The following is a 16905-nucleotide window of genomic DNA, read 5'->3' on the forward strand; positions in this document are numbered from 1 at the left end:
CATCAAATTGCATATTTATACAATGTGCGCATTATGATTTTTTATAGCTTTTGTAATGTGTTATATTCATACAAACCGATCCATTGTATTGTCATTCAAGAAATATTTTAATTAAACATTAAAAGTCCTTTCCCTTTCCAGGCCACAGTTACAAATAATTCACTTGTTCTTAAACAGTTTTTGCCCGGTTAAATAAAGGTCACATATAATTAGTTCTAATCTATTATGCATTTATTTATCCTGTAGGAACATTGAAGTTTATAAGATTAGAAGAGATGCAATTATTACCGCATCTTCATCTTAGAAGAAGCAACAATAACGTAGGCAAGCCCCTTCAAACTTTATTGCAGGAGGTGGGAGATCCAGCTGTTGCTAAATATCTAGAATTAACCAGCAGGAGTCATGCGACCACTATTTCTAAGAAAAGGTAGCAGTAAAAAAATGCTGAGAAAATCCAAAGCGGAAGTAAAGGAAGAAGTGGGGAAGGAAAACCGCTTTTTAGAGAACTCTGAGAAGTTTGCATCCACATCGGAGCTGCGTGATGTGAACGGGGGGGAAACTTTTATTCCTCGAGTTAGAAAGTTTGGAAAAGCCGGCGCCGTTACTGTGGGAAACGATGGGACTCCCGGCGCTGGAGTTCAGTGACTCTTTTCTGGACAGCCCGGACTTCAGGGAGCGCCTCAAATACCACGAAATAGAGCTGGAGCGGACCAATAAATTCATCAAGGAGCTCATCAAGGATGGAAATATGCTGATCACTGCTCTCAAGAGTAAGTTGTTCTACACGACATGATTTATTTGCCTTTTGTTTTCTTGAATCCAGAAATAAAGGTGTAACTACCTGAGCCACAGGCGCCTTGCAATTAGTGATGCATTAATTACAGCGAAGCATGAATGGTCGCTCTGAAAAAGCTGCGGTCTCCCATTGAAAACAGTAATATTACCACTAAAGCGCTAAAATCAACACAAAACCCGCAAATAATTAATTATGTCAAAGCTGTTTGATTCTGACTCTGTCTCCTTTGCATGTGTAAGCTGGATGTTTTTAGATCCTAAAATAAACACCAGATTCAGAACGGAGGTACTGGTGGGATGAATTCTTTTACTTTGCACGTATTTCCAAACAGAAGGCCATGGTCAGATATGGTTAGTACCGAGATAGACTTTTTTACATCAGTTTAATAACGACCTACTTCTCTTTTCAGTGGTCACCCATCAGACGTGGATAAATTGTAATTTTTAATCTGTGCATAAGTCGAAACTGTGAGGATGCTGTCGCTTTCTATCAGGGGTCATTGTCCTCTCTCTCTCTCTAAGCACAGTCCAGAATTCCATCCTACTAATGAGACTGGACTTCCTGTTCTGATGTTACACACGTGGGAATCGCTGTCTAGTCTCCTAAAGTCAGACATGGGTCTGTAAAAGGAGAAGGATTTGAAATGTAGACAGCCTTTAAATATGGACAACATCCACGTTGAGACTGAATATGTGGGGCACAGATTTGCATTCCCAAAACTTCTTTTGTTTTCTTTGCAACGTGTACTATCAATTTACTATCATATTTTACCTCAGAACAAAATGATATATGCACTTTTACACTGTTTTATGAAGTGTATGAAGTCCTCATGTAGCAAAATAGCCCCACAACATGATGCTGCCACTCCCATTCTTCGCAGTTAGGATGTGACCAGCATCCCTGTTTTTCTTCCAGATGCAACATTTGTGATTATAGCCAAACAGTTCCACTTTAGTTTCATCAGTATCTCCAAAACAAAGGTCTTTGCTGCTGCAATCTAGCCTTTTATCTTTCTTTTGAAGTAAAGTCTTCTTTCTTGCTGAGTGGCCTTTCAGTCCATGTTGGTACAGGTTGCATTTCACTGTGGGTAATAATGACTCTGTTTTATCTTCAGCCACAAATCCTTTGGTTTTTGTTCTGGCTTCAATCGGTTCATTTCATAACAAAATATGTTGGTCTCTGGGACATGAAACCCATATCCTTCCTGTATGATGATTGGATATTCCCATCATTTCTATACTTCCGTAAATTATTTGATCAGCTGATTGCAACACATTCTAGCATCTTGAAATTGTTCCCAAGGATGAACCAGACTTTTACAGCTCCATAATTCTCCTGATATCTTGATTGATTTCCTTTGACTTTTTCATTGTGTCAAACAACTGAAATATGTCTACACTTTCCCTAGATACAGGAATCATTCTGTAAGTAAATATCTGATTTTAAAGACAGTAAATAAATCTGACATCCATCTTTCTCATTTAGCAATTTTTGTCTATATGTATAATATGGTAAATTCTGACAAAATGAGAGAAATTCGGTCTGCTTTGATGTCGCAGTCAGAAATAAAGATGTACTTGACTTTTATTCAGTATGTATACAAAGTTGAAATCTGATTTCAACTTTAGTAACTTCTGAAAGGAGTTGGAAAAGTTAGATTTGAGCAAAAACAACTTTGCTGGGAGCCTTACATTCTTTTGAATACTTCAGTATGTTTTTATCATATGTAAATAGTTCAATGATTACACCTTTTGAAGTATATGTTATAACTGCTTTTACTCTACTGCTAGAGTTTTATGTAAATCTTCAAACACAATGTTGGTCAGACGGATCTTTTGATGGAATTCAAAACATTCAACATTTTCCAAAAGTATAATTTCAGTCTGTATAATCTGGTTGTGAGTTTGTTGTTCTCTAAGCATAATTTTGGTCCTTGGTGTTTTCAGTAAATATAGATTATTAGAACAGTCGAAGGGAGAAGATTACACCAATTTTTTTGGTGTCTTGATAATCAAGCCCAGACATTGCTTATATTTGCACGTAAACATGTGAAAAACAAAAATAAATCTGTTTCAACAGCTGTAAATACTCCAGAGTGGAACCTGCATGGGGAAAAAGTATGCTATGGAAATTGTAGTACTTAGTTTGCAGTATGTTGAGGATGGCAGATGAGGCTGTCAGCTTATTAATCACATTGTCTTTGCCTCATTGCTTCTTGTCTTTAAGGTATTACCAATATAAAAAGAAAGGGAAACATCTGTCATGAGTTTTTTAAATTGTGTTTTGGTTGAGTTTTGTTACATTTTTTGATTAGAACATTGTTTAGCTTATGGCTTAGTTTTAGGGCTGATATATCATTAATTTGACCTATTAGTCATTCGTTTGTCAATTCACCTCTTCTCCATTCCTTAGCCACTCTTCATATACTGTATGTATTGTTAGTTTTCTTCCATTCCTTGTTCAAGCCCTTTTTTTATTGATGTGCTACTTCCTTCATTCAGCTACCGTCATCTTTGCTATTATCGTCTGTTTGCTTGCTGGGTTGCTTCAGGGTTTCGGAGTATGAAATCGTTCTCGTCCATTGTCCATTATCCACTTACCCTTGAATACTCACAGTGGAGCTGTTTCCTATTTTCAGAGATCATTTGGAAAGATGTGCACCCTGGTCACCTACTCAGAAATTCTTTTCAGTTAATTATTAAACATTTAAGTTAGCATACATTCTGTCTACCTACTGTTATTGTGAAATACAAATTGGATAAATGTTCCGACTTTATCTTTCCAATGTCATGCCAGGGAACTGTTCAGTCAATTGTTGACAAAATTTTATAAAGAAGATTTTAGCACGTGTCAAAACAGCATCTCAGAAAAAATGTTGCCCAAAGCTGTCTCATAATGCAGCACCACATGAACAGAGCTTACCCAGCACTATCATTTTGGATCCATCAGCAAAGTTATTACCACCTTTAATTTTTTTAATGTTGGTCATTTGTCATTTGGGGTGGCTCATTTTTTCATCATCATTTGCATCTAGTGAACAGGAAATTAACACTTGTGCATTTAATCAGCAGAAAAGGTGAATTCACCTGCAGCCTCTTGAAAACTTGCGTGAAAATTCGGCTGAATGAAACTCTTTGAAAATGGCTAACCAGTGAGAGTGGGTGACAAGATGGTATTAGATTGGGGAGAATTAGAACATGAAGAACTGCCAAAGCAAAGAGATTGTGATATTGTCTATATAGAAGATTCAGTCTGTTGCCTTTTAATTCTCTTATGCTGATGCATCAGCTTTATTTTCCTCCCTATCCTTTAGCACCATAAGCTAAATCATACAGAGCAAGAGAGCACTTTGTATGCTGGTGGTGTATAACTTTTAAATTAAAGTTCAGTTTTTGAGTTTAGCTCTAGAAAATTTGCACATTTAGGTGAAAATCTATGTTCCTTGGTATAAAGACATCTTTAATAGGAACATTGTGATCAGTTGTGATTTACTTTTTTAAAAACATGAGATATTTCTGCCATAACTTTCACAATATCACATTTTAAGTTTTCACAAAAAAAGGTATTCTGATTGCTACGGGTGATTTACTTAAAGGACAGTCGGTAGTAAACTTCAGAAATAGCTTACAATGAAAATGAGCAATTAATACAAAATATTTGGGACTACAATACAAAGTCTACAAAGACATATATCAGTGTGTAAATAAAGCAAAAAAAACAGCTGTCCTTTGTTTATGACACCATGTCTATGATTGTATTAAACAAAAATGCTGATATATGTACCAGTAGGTGATAACATCAGCATTAACAGCATGCAAAAATTCAAATAAAGAGCAATGTGGTCATGGCTGTTTAAATAATTAATGTCTACTCAATCTCTGGAAACACTAGCAGATAACTTTTCAGTAATGTAAAAAAAAACAAACTGAAACTGCACCTATACAGTCCCCATTTCCAGATAATTAAAGATGCATGTTTATCCATTTTCTGTGTGTTTCTGCCTGAACCAAATGAAAAGATGTTGATTGTAATGAGGAAAATCAGGCTGTTTTTTTTTTTCAAACATCTCTTTGAAACCTGAAACATTTGTTTTCATCTCTATAGATTTTAGCAAGTTGATCATATTGCTCAGCAATCTTATTGGTTGTATTTATGGCAACAAATCCATTTGTTTTACTGTCTTAATCTTTCCTTTTTTTTCTATCTCTGTTCCATTTAGCTGTGTGCTTATGATTTGCATTTTCTGCGTGTCCTCTTCATGATTATTCCCAGATGTATATTGATATTTTCCTCACTGTCATATTGTATGACTGCAGTATTATAAGCTTGTCCCTAGTGTAAACATAGCAAATGTGTAGTTGCTTGGCAACTGCGCTGGTCTGCAATGACTGAAGTTATAACATTGTTGAAAATAAAAAGGAAAACCAACTGAAAGGATGGCAGGAGTTTGAAAAAGCCACCAGCGATTATCTAACCAGGTGTGATTTAAAATGAAGATGGGAAAAGTTGAAGAAAGACTATTTTTTAAAAATAGTCTTCAGAGAAGCATGTTTTGCTAAATAGAGAGGATAATACTAATACATCAGCCAAGCTCAATAGTGGAATGTTCCTCCGCCTCCTAAGGGCCACATCCTGAAAGACTTTGATCTTTTCTTATCAGTGAAGGAAGTAAAAGATGTTATGATGTGAGAGAATGAGAAACTAAATGCTGATTTGAACAGGAAGTCGGTGTACTTAGTGTAGTTAGATAACAGGAGTTATTGAATTATTCTTGTCTGAGACTAAAGGTTTCAGACAACTTTTAACAAATGTTCTCAGTAGCAATTCTGAGAACAGTTGCAGCAACTTAAAAGCTTCTTTGCCACTGTTTATCTAGAGAAAGATTGGTTCAGTAATGAGATGCTGCAGGGAGATAACTTTGGGAGGAAGTTTCAACGTGACTTAAGAGTGACTAAAAGTGTTCCCTAATCAGTCATTTTAAAAACATTGGGTTTTATTAGTATGATAAAGAGTACTGCCACAGTGTTTGCGAATGTTGTCATGCTAAAAACGTTTTAAAATCTTGAGCTCAAGCAGCCGAAAGTCCACAGGTTTCAGTTAAAAGTTCACATCTTCATATTTCATAAATGTACAAAACGTGTAAGTAAATGAGTAAAGCTACAAAGATACAATTTTCTATTGTGTAATTATCTAATATTGTGAACTCCCAATACTAAGTTTATTTTGATTGCCACACTACACAACATACAAAAGAAAAGAAAAATAAAAAGAAGCTGCAGTCTAGTTTACCTTCTGGAGCTTTTAACCATTTGGGTCATCATGTCTTACTTCTGTGTGAATGATTTTGTATTTCCCAGGGAAGTATAGGGCCAATGCTATTTTATATCTGTCTAGCAGAGAAGCTGTTCAGGCAGTGAGCATTGCAGCTCTGCTGGACACCAATATCCTCCGAAATGTTTTATTAATGGGTGTGAGGATGGCTAGTGTCAGGACATCAATATCCTGTGCAAAAGGTTTAATACCAAAGAGCACCTTAGCATTCAACTTTGCACTAAACGTTTTAACTTTTTCTTTTAACTTGTGTATTTTTATGCTTGCCAAACTTTGCATATTCGGAACGTCAATACTGATGTATTCATCATCAGTATTGACAAATTCTTCTTAAAAAAATATGGTAAATTAATTTGCTATTGTTGTAATAATGAAGGTCTTAATAGAGACATTGTGACCTTGCATGTTTCCCTGCATCAACAAAGAAAGGCCCCTTACTTTATTAAATTCTGAGTCATCCTTACAAAAGTTCCTGCAAGAGAACTGACTGGGGTGAAAATTCCTGCACCATGACAACAACGCCCAACATACAGGAACAGTGAGGATGAAATATCTTTAGCCAGGAGCTGAACAAGAGGCAGTGCAACAGATGGCCCGGCTCCCACAGAGTCCTGACCTTAACACCGTGCAGTCACTTTGAGATTAGATGAAGAGACAGTGGACACCTAGCAAGAAAAACTGAGAACTTGGAGTATGCTCTCTGTGAGTTACTTTAAAAGCTACACTAAGAAGCTGGATCAGTTTTAAAGCTACACATTGACTGTATGAATGTATAGCTATGCACATGTTGTAATGTCTCTTAAATAGTATTGAATAAAATTTCAAATCTATATTATTAATTATTATAATTATTACACATGCCAAATACAGTGCATTGAAATTGTTTGTTGCAGTTTGATCAGGTGCAAGTAAGATCTTGCAGCAGCTGCTGTCATTAGTGGAGCCATGTCTGTGGTTGGCAGCTACTGTTCACACCTGGTGTAGATAACAACTGCTGACTTTTATTAATCCCTCTTGCTTGACTGCTATAATTCAGTACAATAAAGACACTAATTATCCCTTTGTGAGCTGAATGTGAACAGCCACATAGACAAGGGAAATAATTAGTAGGTAGGCAAGTTTTCAGCTGAGCTCTATGGGCACAAAGCCACAAACCTAATTGTAACCATATGAAAAAAAAACATAAAATAAATGTGGAGACATTTATAGTCCCTGTATATGATGGGGAAACAAAGGAAATGTCCCCAGGATGCAGTTCTTGGTATATATAGATTGTTTGACATTGTTAGTTTGCTGGGACTTTGCTGATATACTGATGTATGTTGAACCTATAGATATTAGGTTTCAATAACAATTGGAGATGTACACTCTTCTGGAGAACTGCTTGGATCCAGTATTTGTTCAACTAAAATAAGTCAGTGGGAACCACTAACTAACAGTTAGTTGTGCTAACTCTAAAGCAGCAATCATAAACATTAGGTCTGTGCTAAAAAGCTACATCAACCTAGATGTTGCTTAGTGGAGAGCTAAAGTGCTAAATTCAATCAACTCTGTGGCTGATTTTGCCTATTTGACCTCAGTGGGGTTTCTATCAGAAAGCACCAGGACATAAGTAGATTGTAAACTGTTTTCTGTGGAACGTCGAGGTGTAGTTCTACAGTGATGCATTCTGAGAACAGAATAAATGTTTTGGCTGCACCACATCAGAATGTGGAGAACGTGGCGAGAGAAAGCAAACTGCTGCATAAGCATGTTCACCCACTTCAAAATGAGAGAATGAATATAAATATCTACATGAAGAATTCTTCAGTCAATAACCAAAACTTCAACGCAGACCTCGAACATCATTCGACTGAATGTTTGCAAAATGAGTAATTAAATTAGTCCTCTATAACTTATCTGGACAATTTTAGAGGAACTTAAGTGGGCTAAATGTGTTCAAGTTTAACAAATACTCTAAAGTGCTAAACAAAAAATTGTTTTGTTATTAGCACATTAGTGGAAGCGTGCCCACATAATAGGCATAATAGTTACCAAGTTCATACAACCCAGGGAAAGTGATGGAAACATTGTAAAAACTATGGGTTATAAAAACATTTTGGGTTTATTGTAACATAGTAATTGTAAGATTTGACAAGAATGTCACACTGTTAGGTTTTAGAAATGATCTAAGTCGGTGGTCTCTCTCAAACTGCAGTGTTGGAGTGCCGATGTCCTGCAGCTTTTGGAAGTCTCTCTTATGGATATAAAACAAAAATTGGGATTCGCTTAGATTTTAAGGTCACAGTTTGGTACATTTTCATATTTATCCCCCCATATGGGGGCAGGGGGATTTACACATGATTTTAAATCATGTGTAAATCATGTGTAAATACATGCAGATAATACAATATTTATATAGGAGAAACTTGAAAATATGTTCCATTGGTTTTACATAGATATTAGTATAAAAAATGAAAATTTGAACAACATTCTGGAAGGGCAGCAAATATTCAAAAGATTTTTGTAGACATTTTCCACCTGGTCCTCAGGTAAAATGTCTTGAGTTATAGTATGAGAAAAAGCAAACAAATTCTCTTTTTTGTTTTCTTTGTTCTTCAGATATATTTTTTGCAGGTTCTTGTCCAAAAGAACAAGCTGGATAAAAGCTGGTGCTACATTCATTATTCTGCTAACTCATTTCTTTTCCCATTCTTGCTATTTTTAGTGTGTTCAGATTCGGGGTTGATAGGTGGCTTAACAAATAAAACCATCAGACATCAGTTCGTTTTATCCACACGTTTCCAGGCAAAGACAAGAATTCCCCTCAGACACTGTATTTAAATCCCTTTAAACTATCAAACAGAGGAAATGTTTTTCCCATGAGTTAAGGTTGGCTAAATTAATCTCTGTTGTGTAAGATCAGCTTTAAATTAGCCCATTTTTCATACATTTATATAATCCAGAACAAAAACTCAAGAAAAGTCGTGTCTGCCTTTTTCATCAAATCTTTAGAAGAAAGAGAATAAACACGGCTCCTATGATAATATCCCATTTAATAGATTGACCTGTTGGGTGCAGTTGTGTTGCAGCACATTTCCTCATGTTATCAAACTGAGACCACAGTGGTAATCCTGTAGTAATCTTCTATGTAATTATTGTTGTAGGCCAATAATTCTTGGCCTTTAAAACACAGTTTGGCTTGCCTGCCTTCAGTCTAAATATTTTATTGCTGTTAAATGTGTAACTTTTTAAACAAAGCCTATTATTTTTGGCTTGTCATTTGGTCACCAAGGATATCAGGAATGTGTTCAGATTTCATATTTACTGTATCTGCATAAAGTTGAAAATATCTACCATGATTATGAGTACATATGGGGGGTGGGGGGCTAAAATCCTAATTGAACTGATAATTATAACAACTTTTGTAATATTTTTTGACACCCATATTCATTTAAACTTTACCTGAGTTCTTCTTTCCCTGGGATGTAAATATGTCAAGTAGAGGCCAATTTCTCCTGCCCACTCCAAAATGGGGAAGAAACGAGAGAGCTTTCTATTCATGCAAAGCAGATCTGTATGGATCATCTTAAATTTTCAAAGAAAGGGACGATGAAATGAAAATGGAATTTATGATTATTGTAGCATTTTGAGGAAAAAGAAACATCCAGAGTAAAGTTGGAGTCTAAGTCAGTGTGCATTTTGTTGAAAAAGTTTGACATATTTGCCAACATTTAACTATCAGTTCTGACAATAAGCGCATCAATAATGTTTTTATTTTTTACTTTTGCCATTATAACTGTCAGGACAACGATTGCTGATTTTGGACTTTTCTTATAGGTTCTTTTACAAAATCGAAATCTCTTGATATTTCTGTGATGTTGATTTGGCAGAGACCTAACGAGAAATTGTTATGTTATCTGACACTGTGTCTCTGCCACCATCTCGGTGCCCACGCCTGTTCACCCGCCACACATTGATGTTTCCTTCCTGGGACAGATGCAGTAATGAATGGCTGACACGCATGGGGTCGTTATTGGAAAAACAACAGCATTTAGCCAATCTGTAAACAGCGTTTTTCCTATTTGAAACGTGTTCTGATGTGGTCATATAGTTTTATCCAGCCGTAATTAGCTGCCTTTTAATTAAATAATCAGTTAAAGTGTAGATTTTCTATTTTTGTTTTTACAACCTTACAAAGTGTTGGGCTTTGGGGACTCTTGTATTTGTTTGTCTGTGGACAGATGATGCTCCCAAGGCACAGCCACAGGAAATGTCCTGTAAACATGCTTGTATAACCATCCCCCATCCTCCCTCAGATAGCATTTGGCCTGACATCATTCTCCTTCCCTGTGTGGGTGTGTGTATGTGTTTTTCTCAGTGTCTGCGCCTTTTGGTCTGTGACTAAGACTGAGTTTGTGTTGCAGGATTATAGCATTTATAATGTATTGCTGCAGCTTTGACTACTTATATGAATTTTAACTCATGTAGTGGAAATGAAATACGGGGTCACATTATGTGACTCGTTTAGCAATAAAGCTGAGTGAAGCAGTAAGCTCGGTGAGGAGCTCGGATATTTTTTGCGGCTAGATTTTGATAAAGGGATTAAAAGCTGCTTCCCCTCAGACTGGGCAGGAAAATGTGTTCGGATTCAGTCTGAGGTCTGTTTCGGAGAACTCTTTGTTTACTCTGTCAGTCAGAGTGATTGTCACACTGAGTGGCACACTAGGGAGGATGTACAAAGGCACAACAGTTTGCATTTTGGAGGCGTAGAGGAAAAATGAAACGTTACTTTCAGGCGAGAGATGGAAGTTTGTTTCATGCCGGAATGAAATTGTTGCACTTTAGTTTTACATTTGTAGCTTTCTGTCGCCGTTTACTAAGGGGAAGCGCTGTGTGTAAACAAAAACAGCTTTAGTCATCACAATTGTTTGGTTTGAAATCTAACGTTGGATATCACTGATCACATTTTATGTAACAAACAATTTTCATCATCAACAACTCATTTGTGTGAGACAGCAAATTTTAGATTTAATTTCAACTTTGGAAAAAGAATAAAATAAACTTTTCATTTTAATTGGAGTGGAATAATGTTAGTCAACATTTTGCTAAATGTTTTAATGGTAGTTTGCTGGTGACACTTTGTACAATACCTTTCTGCAGATAGGATGACAAAATTCTCGTAAAATTTCTGAAACTTTGAGTATACAGAGAATCCCTTGATCATTCCTCTTTGCACAGTTTCTTTATGTTGTCCTTAGTCATTTTCAGTACTCTCTCAGTTCATCCTACAGATATTCTACAGGATTAAAGCCTGAAGACTGAGGTAGTAGTTTGTGTTTATGAGCAAAACCCTAACCAGAAAGTAAGGACAAAAGCAAAGGTTACATTAATTTCAGTAGAAAAAAAAAACATTAAATTGGACAGAAGACAACCTCTTGGATGCCTTGTGTAAATGTGGCAAAAGAAAATATGTGAATAAAGTTAAGGACAATGTCCTTTGCTGGCTATTACTGCTAATGTACTGCTCCACTTAGTGTTTAAGTGTTTCTTTCCCCTAGCCATGAACGTCCCTGTCAGAAGTTTTGTTAAATGTGTTGTCTGTGCCTTTTAAACGGAAATCTCCTAACTCAGTCCAAAGGCGGCACCCCCGGTGATTTATGGTGGAGGCTGGCACATCTGGCTTTTTTCATTCCGGCAGACTTGCAGGGGTAATAACTCTGATCTTTTCTTTAGAGCTCTAAAATAGGCTGTGGCACTGTATCAGCCTCTTATCAAAGACCCTGTGTCAAGAACTTCCAAGTAAACAAGCTGAAAATAATCCACATGTTAAACTATTAACCACTGCATGCCGTTTTTTGGTAAATGGTAACTAGCTTTGGGCTGGCATGAGATTTTCAGGATACAATGTTATCACTGTATTTACACAAAAAATGAAAGCAAAAATGCACAACACAATTTAACTGCTTTAATTTGAAAAAAAGAACAGGAATTTTATTTCTTCTTGCCATACTTCTCATTAAAGAGTAACAGAAGGTGCATAAACAGCTGATATTCCCTGGATTATTAGTCAGACTGTGCAGTTGGCTGCATAATAGATGTCAGTCATAGCATGCCAACTATAGTTTAGGAAATTTGGAAATGGAACTTTCCTTCTAAGGATGAGAAAGCGTACATCTTGTAGCTAGCAAGCTGACGGGGCACAGCAACAGGTGCAGGAGGGGACATGCTCTATTAGTCTTATCACTCCATACAAGACATGGTAAATGTGGCATTTTTTTCTGGCATTTAATTTAAAAAGAATATACATGTCCTGACAATTTGATGCTGAATGTCATCATGCCAGGCCACTATATGCCTGGCATGATGATTTCAGCATATTCTCAAAATGTGCATGCTTTTGTGACCATTAGTTCGTCACATTATCTTAAAGGTTGGGTACAGCCACATTACAGAATAAACTTATTGGGGGCAGGTTGGTTTTGGGATGATGTTCTTTTGGTCATGATCGCTGTCTTTATGACCACAGATTAAGATCTGAACATTGACCAGAAAAACAGCAGCTTCACTTTTTGGCTCAGCTATTTCTGTAACAAGAGAGTCCACCAAGACAGCTCAGCTGCTTTGCTTGAGGCAGAGACTGACCTCGAGTCAGAGGAAGCAGTTAACCTTTTTCTGGTTGAGAACCACGGCCTTGTATATGATATTTGCAAAGTAAATTAAATATGTCTTTAATTAGAATTTAAAAACATAAGTAGTCTAAGGATTTTTTCTCCAGTAGCTGAAGTGCTTGTTCTTGCCTTAAGTGTTTGATAAACTATATAAAATGTGCTGAAAAATATTGTCCATGTAGGCTTTATCTTTGCCACCCCATATTTAAGCATTCCTTTAATTTTTGATCAATGCTTAATCTGGTGAAAAGGCTAACACAGCAAACAGTTTATAGACAAAACAGCAAATATAGAGATAGAAGGCTTTGCATTTAGCATTTGGAAACTTTCTGTATGCTTCGTGAGTGCAAGGTTCAGTCTGCAGGCTCCCCTCACACAGCAACACTTCCACCCCTGCTGGGCAGATGACAGGCAATTGTGATCGTACGCAGGTGAAAGAAGGCTTACCTGAAGGGCCGCTCCCCGGTTACAATCCTTCCAAATGGAATCAAAGTGGCACAATGCACCCTACTGTTGCATCAAAGAGATCCCCCCATCTCTCATTAAGCTGGGGGCATAGAAGCATTCCCCTTTGAAGACCTTCTCATCTGAAATCACCAGAGTCTCCCTGACAAGATAAAGTAGCTTTAGTGTTCCTTAACACAGTGTTGATGTACAGGCACGCGGTGAGCGGTCTTATCCAAAGAGCTGCACTTTATTTTTTAATTCCTCACTAAATAACAAAGGCAAATTCAAAGTACAGGGATACGGTAATGGTGACGGATTCTTTGTGAGTCATCTGAGCAGAGGCCTAACTGTGGTTCACTTTCAAGCTGAAGATGAATCGTCAGAATGTAACTTTTTAATGGAACACATTTATGCAGGTACACAAAGATGTTAAAATCTTTTATGCACCAATCTGAGAAGAGAGTTCATTAAAACCACTGAAAAATATGCAGAGGAGTAAAAGCACAACAAATGTGTTGCTTGGTAATTAGTCTGCTGCTGAATTTTGTTAAAAGCAGACAATGCAGTGTTTTAAGGGCAGCAGATTGATTATTAAGGGTTCCTTGTTAGATAGCGTTGTATGTCTTTTGTGCTTAATACTGGTGGGTGTTAAATTTTAGCAAAAAACATCAAACATCATTTATTTATTTGATAAAATTATATGCTTGTGTAGAAAAAGTACAATTGAACTGAGTGGTGTCAGTAAATGGAACAAATGTAGGTAGATTTGTAAAAATGTTTTATTATAGGTCAGAAAATTTCTTAAGGCCACAAACAGTGTCTTGTTGGAATAAGGGGTTGCATCAGATCCCTACATTTTTTTTCTTTTTTAATGTCAAATCTCTAAGGAATGTTATAAATGTTCCCCTGTAAGATGCATGCCATCTAGTGTGCCTACCGCATTGCATTACTATGAATTTTGATTTCAAATTAGACATTTTGTACTTGCTTTGTTTAATGCAAACATTAAGCTGTTCTCTTTCTTTCACACCATTTCATTCAGTATGTCAGTTGTGAGCTGCTTTTCAGCAGTGGAAGTTTAAGGCACATGACATTAAATGCAACAATATCTCTCTGTCACATAAAATGTCAAAGTGTGTTTTTATATTTATAGTGTGTTTTAGATTGAAACCAAAAATCTGGTATTTACATACACTGTGTAGAGAATTCATAAAACACAAATCTCAGTGTCTGACATTAAATCCGACTGCATATTTCTTGTTTTGGACTTGTTAGGGTTTCAAAAGTTATTTTTGTTTAGGAAATTTCAGAATACTTAGGAGAGAATAATTTCAACCTTGTTTTAATTCTTTCTTGAAAGCTTGAGTAGGTAACTTTTATATATAAAAAAAGTGACATTTGACTCTGAAGCTTAAACTAAAGTGGCAAAGTGTTATAATAGACAGAAAAGAATTCCTTCAATTGAGTACAGTTAATTTGTCAGCCGAAAGTCATGAGATCTTGATTTAATATATAAATGGTTTGGGAGGGCCTTGAATAAGGCAGTTCTAGTTTGGACACTAAAAAGCTGCCCAGAGATAAAGCTGTAGAGGGAGAGTGGACAAAAGCCGAAACATTTTGTTTTATTCTTTCAAGAATAAGGAGTATTCTTATGTTTTCCGTCTTTTCGTTCTCATTTTTAGTTAGTGTTTATTTAGAAATGTATAAAAATATATTACTCTGTAAATCAATTATTTCTTTAGTTTGCATTATGTTGTACTTTGTAAACTTTCCTTCTGTGACATGAACTTTAAAATAATTTCCTTTCATATGAACTCATGTTAAGAGGATTTAATAGAGCTAAGACTTATGTGCCTGCAATTTGGGTCCAAACATTTTACTTGCCTTGCAGGCATCTCTCCTGTTACACTGAAACTTGAAGCAATTAAATGTTACTAAGTATAATTCAACTTTGCATAAGCCACCTCTCCATTTGTAGTACACTTCTAGGATAATGAAACAATAATATTTGCTGTACCCGTGGGAACACTTTTTTCTAGCTTTGAATTGGATTTTAAAAAGAACAAGGTTACTTTAGGTCAATGAGAAATACCACATAAACAAAGTAACACAGAGCACAATGATTATGTTTTTGTCCATTTCATATTTTTGTGAACAGTGCCAGGTGAAAGCTTGGGTAATTTCTGTTGCTAAGAAATGTTGAACCAAGAAAATGGCAATCTATTTTTAGCTCCTAATTACCATGAAAAAAAGAAGAGAGAAGATATGGAAACTAGAATACAGCTCTCATTCATTGACATTTGTGTAGCTGATATATTTCAAACTCTTGTTTTATTAAACATATTTTTCATGGATTTGTTCTTACTTTTCTTTTAAAAGGAATGTCTAAAAATCAGTTTTTAAAGTAATTCTTTATTTTGTTAGGTACTCCTTGTACTTTCTAAATTCTTTTTGACATGGATTTAAAAAGGTATTGGAAACATTCTGCTCCATATTGATATAATGGCATCTCACAGCTTTATCAGCTGCACATCAATTGTTCAAATCTCCCGTTCCTCCACACACCTAAGGTTTCCTTCCAGTTTGAGATCTGGTGAATGTCATTGCCATGGGAGTACATCGAACTCATCGTCATGTTCAAGGCAGCAGCTTGAGATGATTTGAACTTTGGAACATGGTGCCTCATCCGAATGGTACTGGCCATCAGAAGGCAGGTACATTGTGGTCAACATTACTTAAGCATGCTGTGGTGTTAAAACATTTCCTTTAACTTGAATTGTACTACGAGACAGAAAGTGTGCCAAGAAAATATCCCATGGTTATTTAATGGTTATTTAACTGCTGCTGCCTTTCTTCCTTTTTTCATCTGGAATCAGTTTTCCCCCTTTTCATCCAACCCCCATTGTCAACAAGTCATCTATTAATGTCCAAACAGAAGGTGTATTTGCTTAAGAAGTCAATGTGACTGCTTGGCAAAGGTCGTCTCTCATCCTGCATTGTGTCTCTGTGGTAACCAACTCTTATCCGAGAAAATGTTCAGAGGTATCCTCTCTACTTTAACCGCTGCTTTGGGTTCCAACTCAGATGTGGACAACTTCATCATGATATATTTCTCTGCAGATCCACAACTTTGTCATATTGATCAGAGTCTATAGAGAACCTTGATTTGTGGTTCAGTATTTGTGGATTCACCTATTTATATATTTTCATATGGAATGTAACTCCAGATTATTTGTGGAAAATGTGCCTGCTTTATACGAATGACGTCATATCTAAAATATTTGATAGAAGATGCAGTTTGGGAAGCTGAAGAATCAACTAGAAAATTTCGGAAGAAATTTAGCCGGGGCCTGCCAAGGCGCGCCCGTCGGTTTGGGCCAGGCGTCGTCACGCTACAAATTGGCATCGACGCTAAAGAACCCTGCAACGTAATCAATGGCATGCGGAGAATCACAAGAACGTTAAGTAAGGCGGACGCGCACCATTCAGTATGATTTAAAATTATGTTAAGGCTTTTATTTTGAAATGTTTGTTAAACTTCATTTCAAAGGGCCAAACTAATCCCCTGCGTAATAGTCATTGGGTTAAAATAGTTATATAATGCGCAAAACGCAAGTAGTTGATGTAAAAATATTCAAGGCTTTTAATTTGAAATGTTTGTTAAACTTCATTTCAAAGGTC

General features: G+C 36.3%; 1 protein-coding gene across 4 annotated transcripts in view; it reads left to right on the plus strand.

Moving 5' to 3' along the window:
• The first annotated feature begins 431 nt into the window (after positions 1–431).
• The window catches only part of arhgap42b (Rho GTPase activating protein 42b), a 109531-nt gene continuing 93057 nt past the window's right edge, over positions 432–16905 (plus strand). For 2 of the 4 annotated variants that reach the window (XM_027999062.1, XM_027999063.1), the window contains exon 1: positions 432–770. In XM_027999062.1, the coding sequence (XP_027854863.1) occupies positions 617–770 (154 nt within the window). In that variant the 5' untranslated portion in view covers positions 432–616. The remainder of the gene's footprint in view (positions 771–16905) is intronic. The other 2 variants (XM_027999064.1, XM_027999065.1) reach the window with 1 other exon arrangement.

This window comes from Xiphophorus couchianus, chromosome 18 (genome assembly GCF_001444195.1).
Source record: "Xiphophorus couchianus chromosome 18, X_couchianus-1.0, whole genome shotgun sequence".
Taxonomy (NCBI): domain Eukaryota; kingdom Metazoa; phylum Chordata; class Actinopteri; order Cyprinodontiformes; family Poeciliidae; genus Xiphophorus; species Xiphophorus couchianus.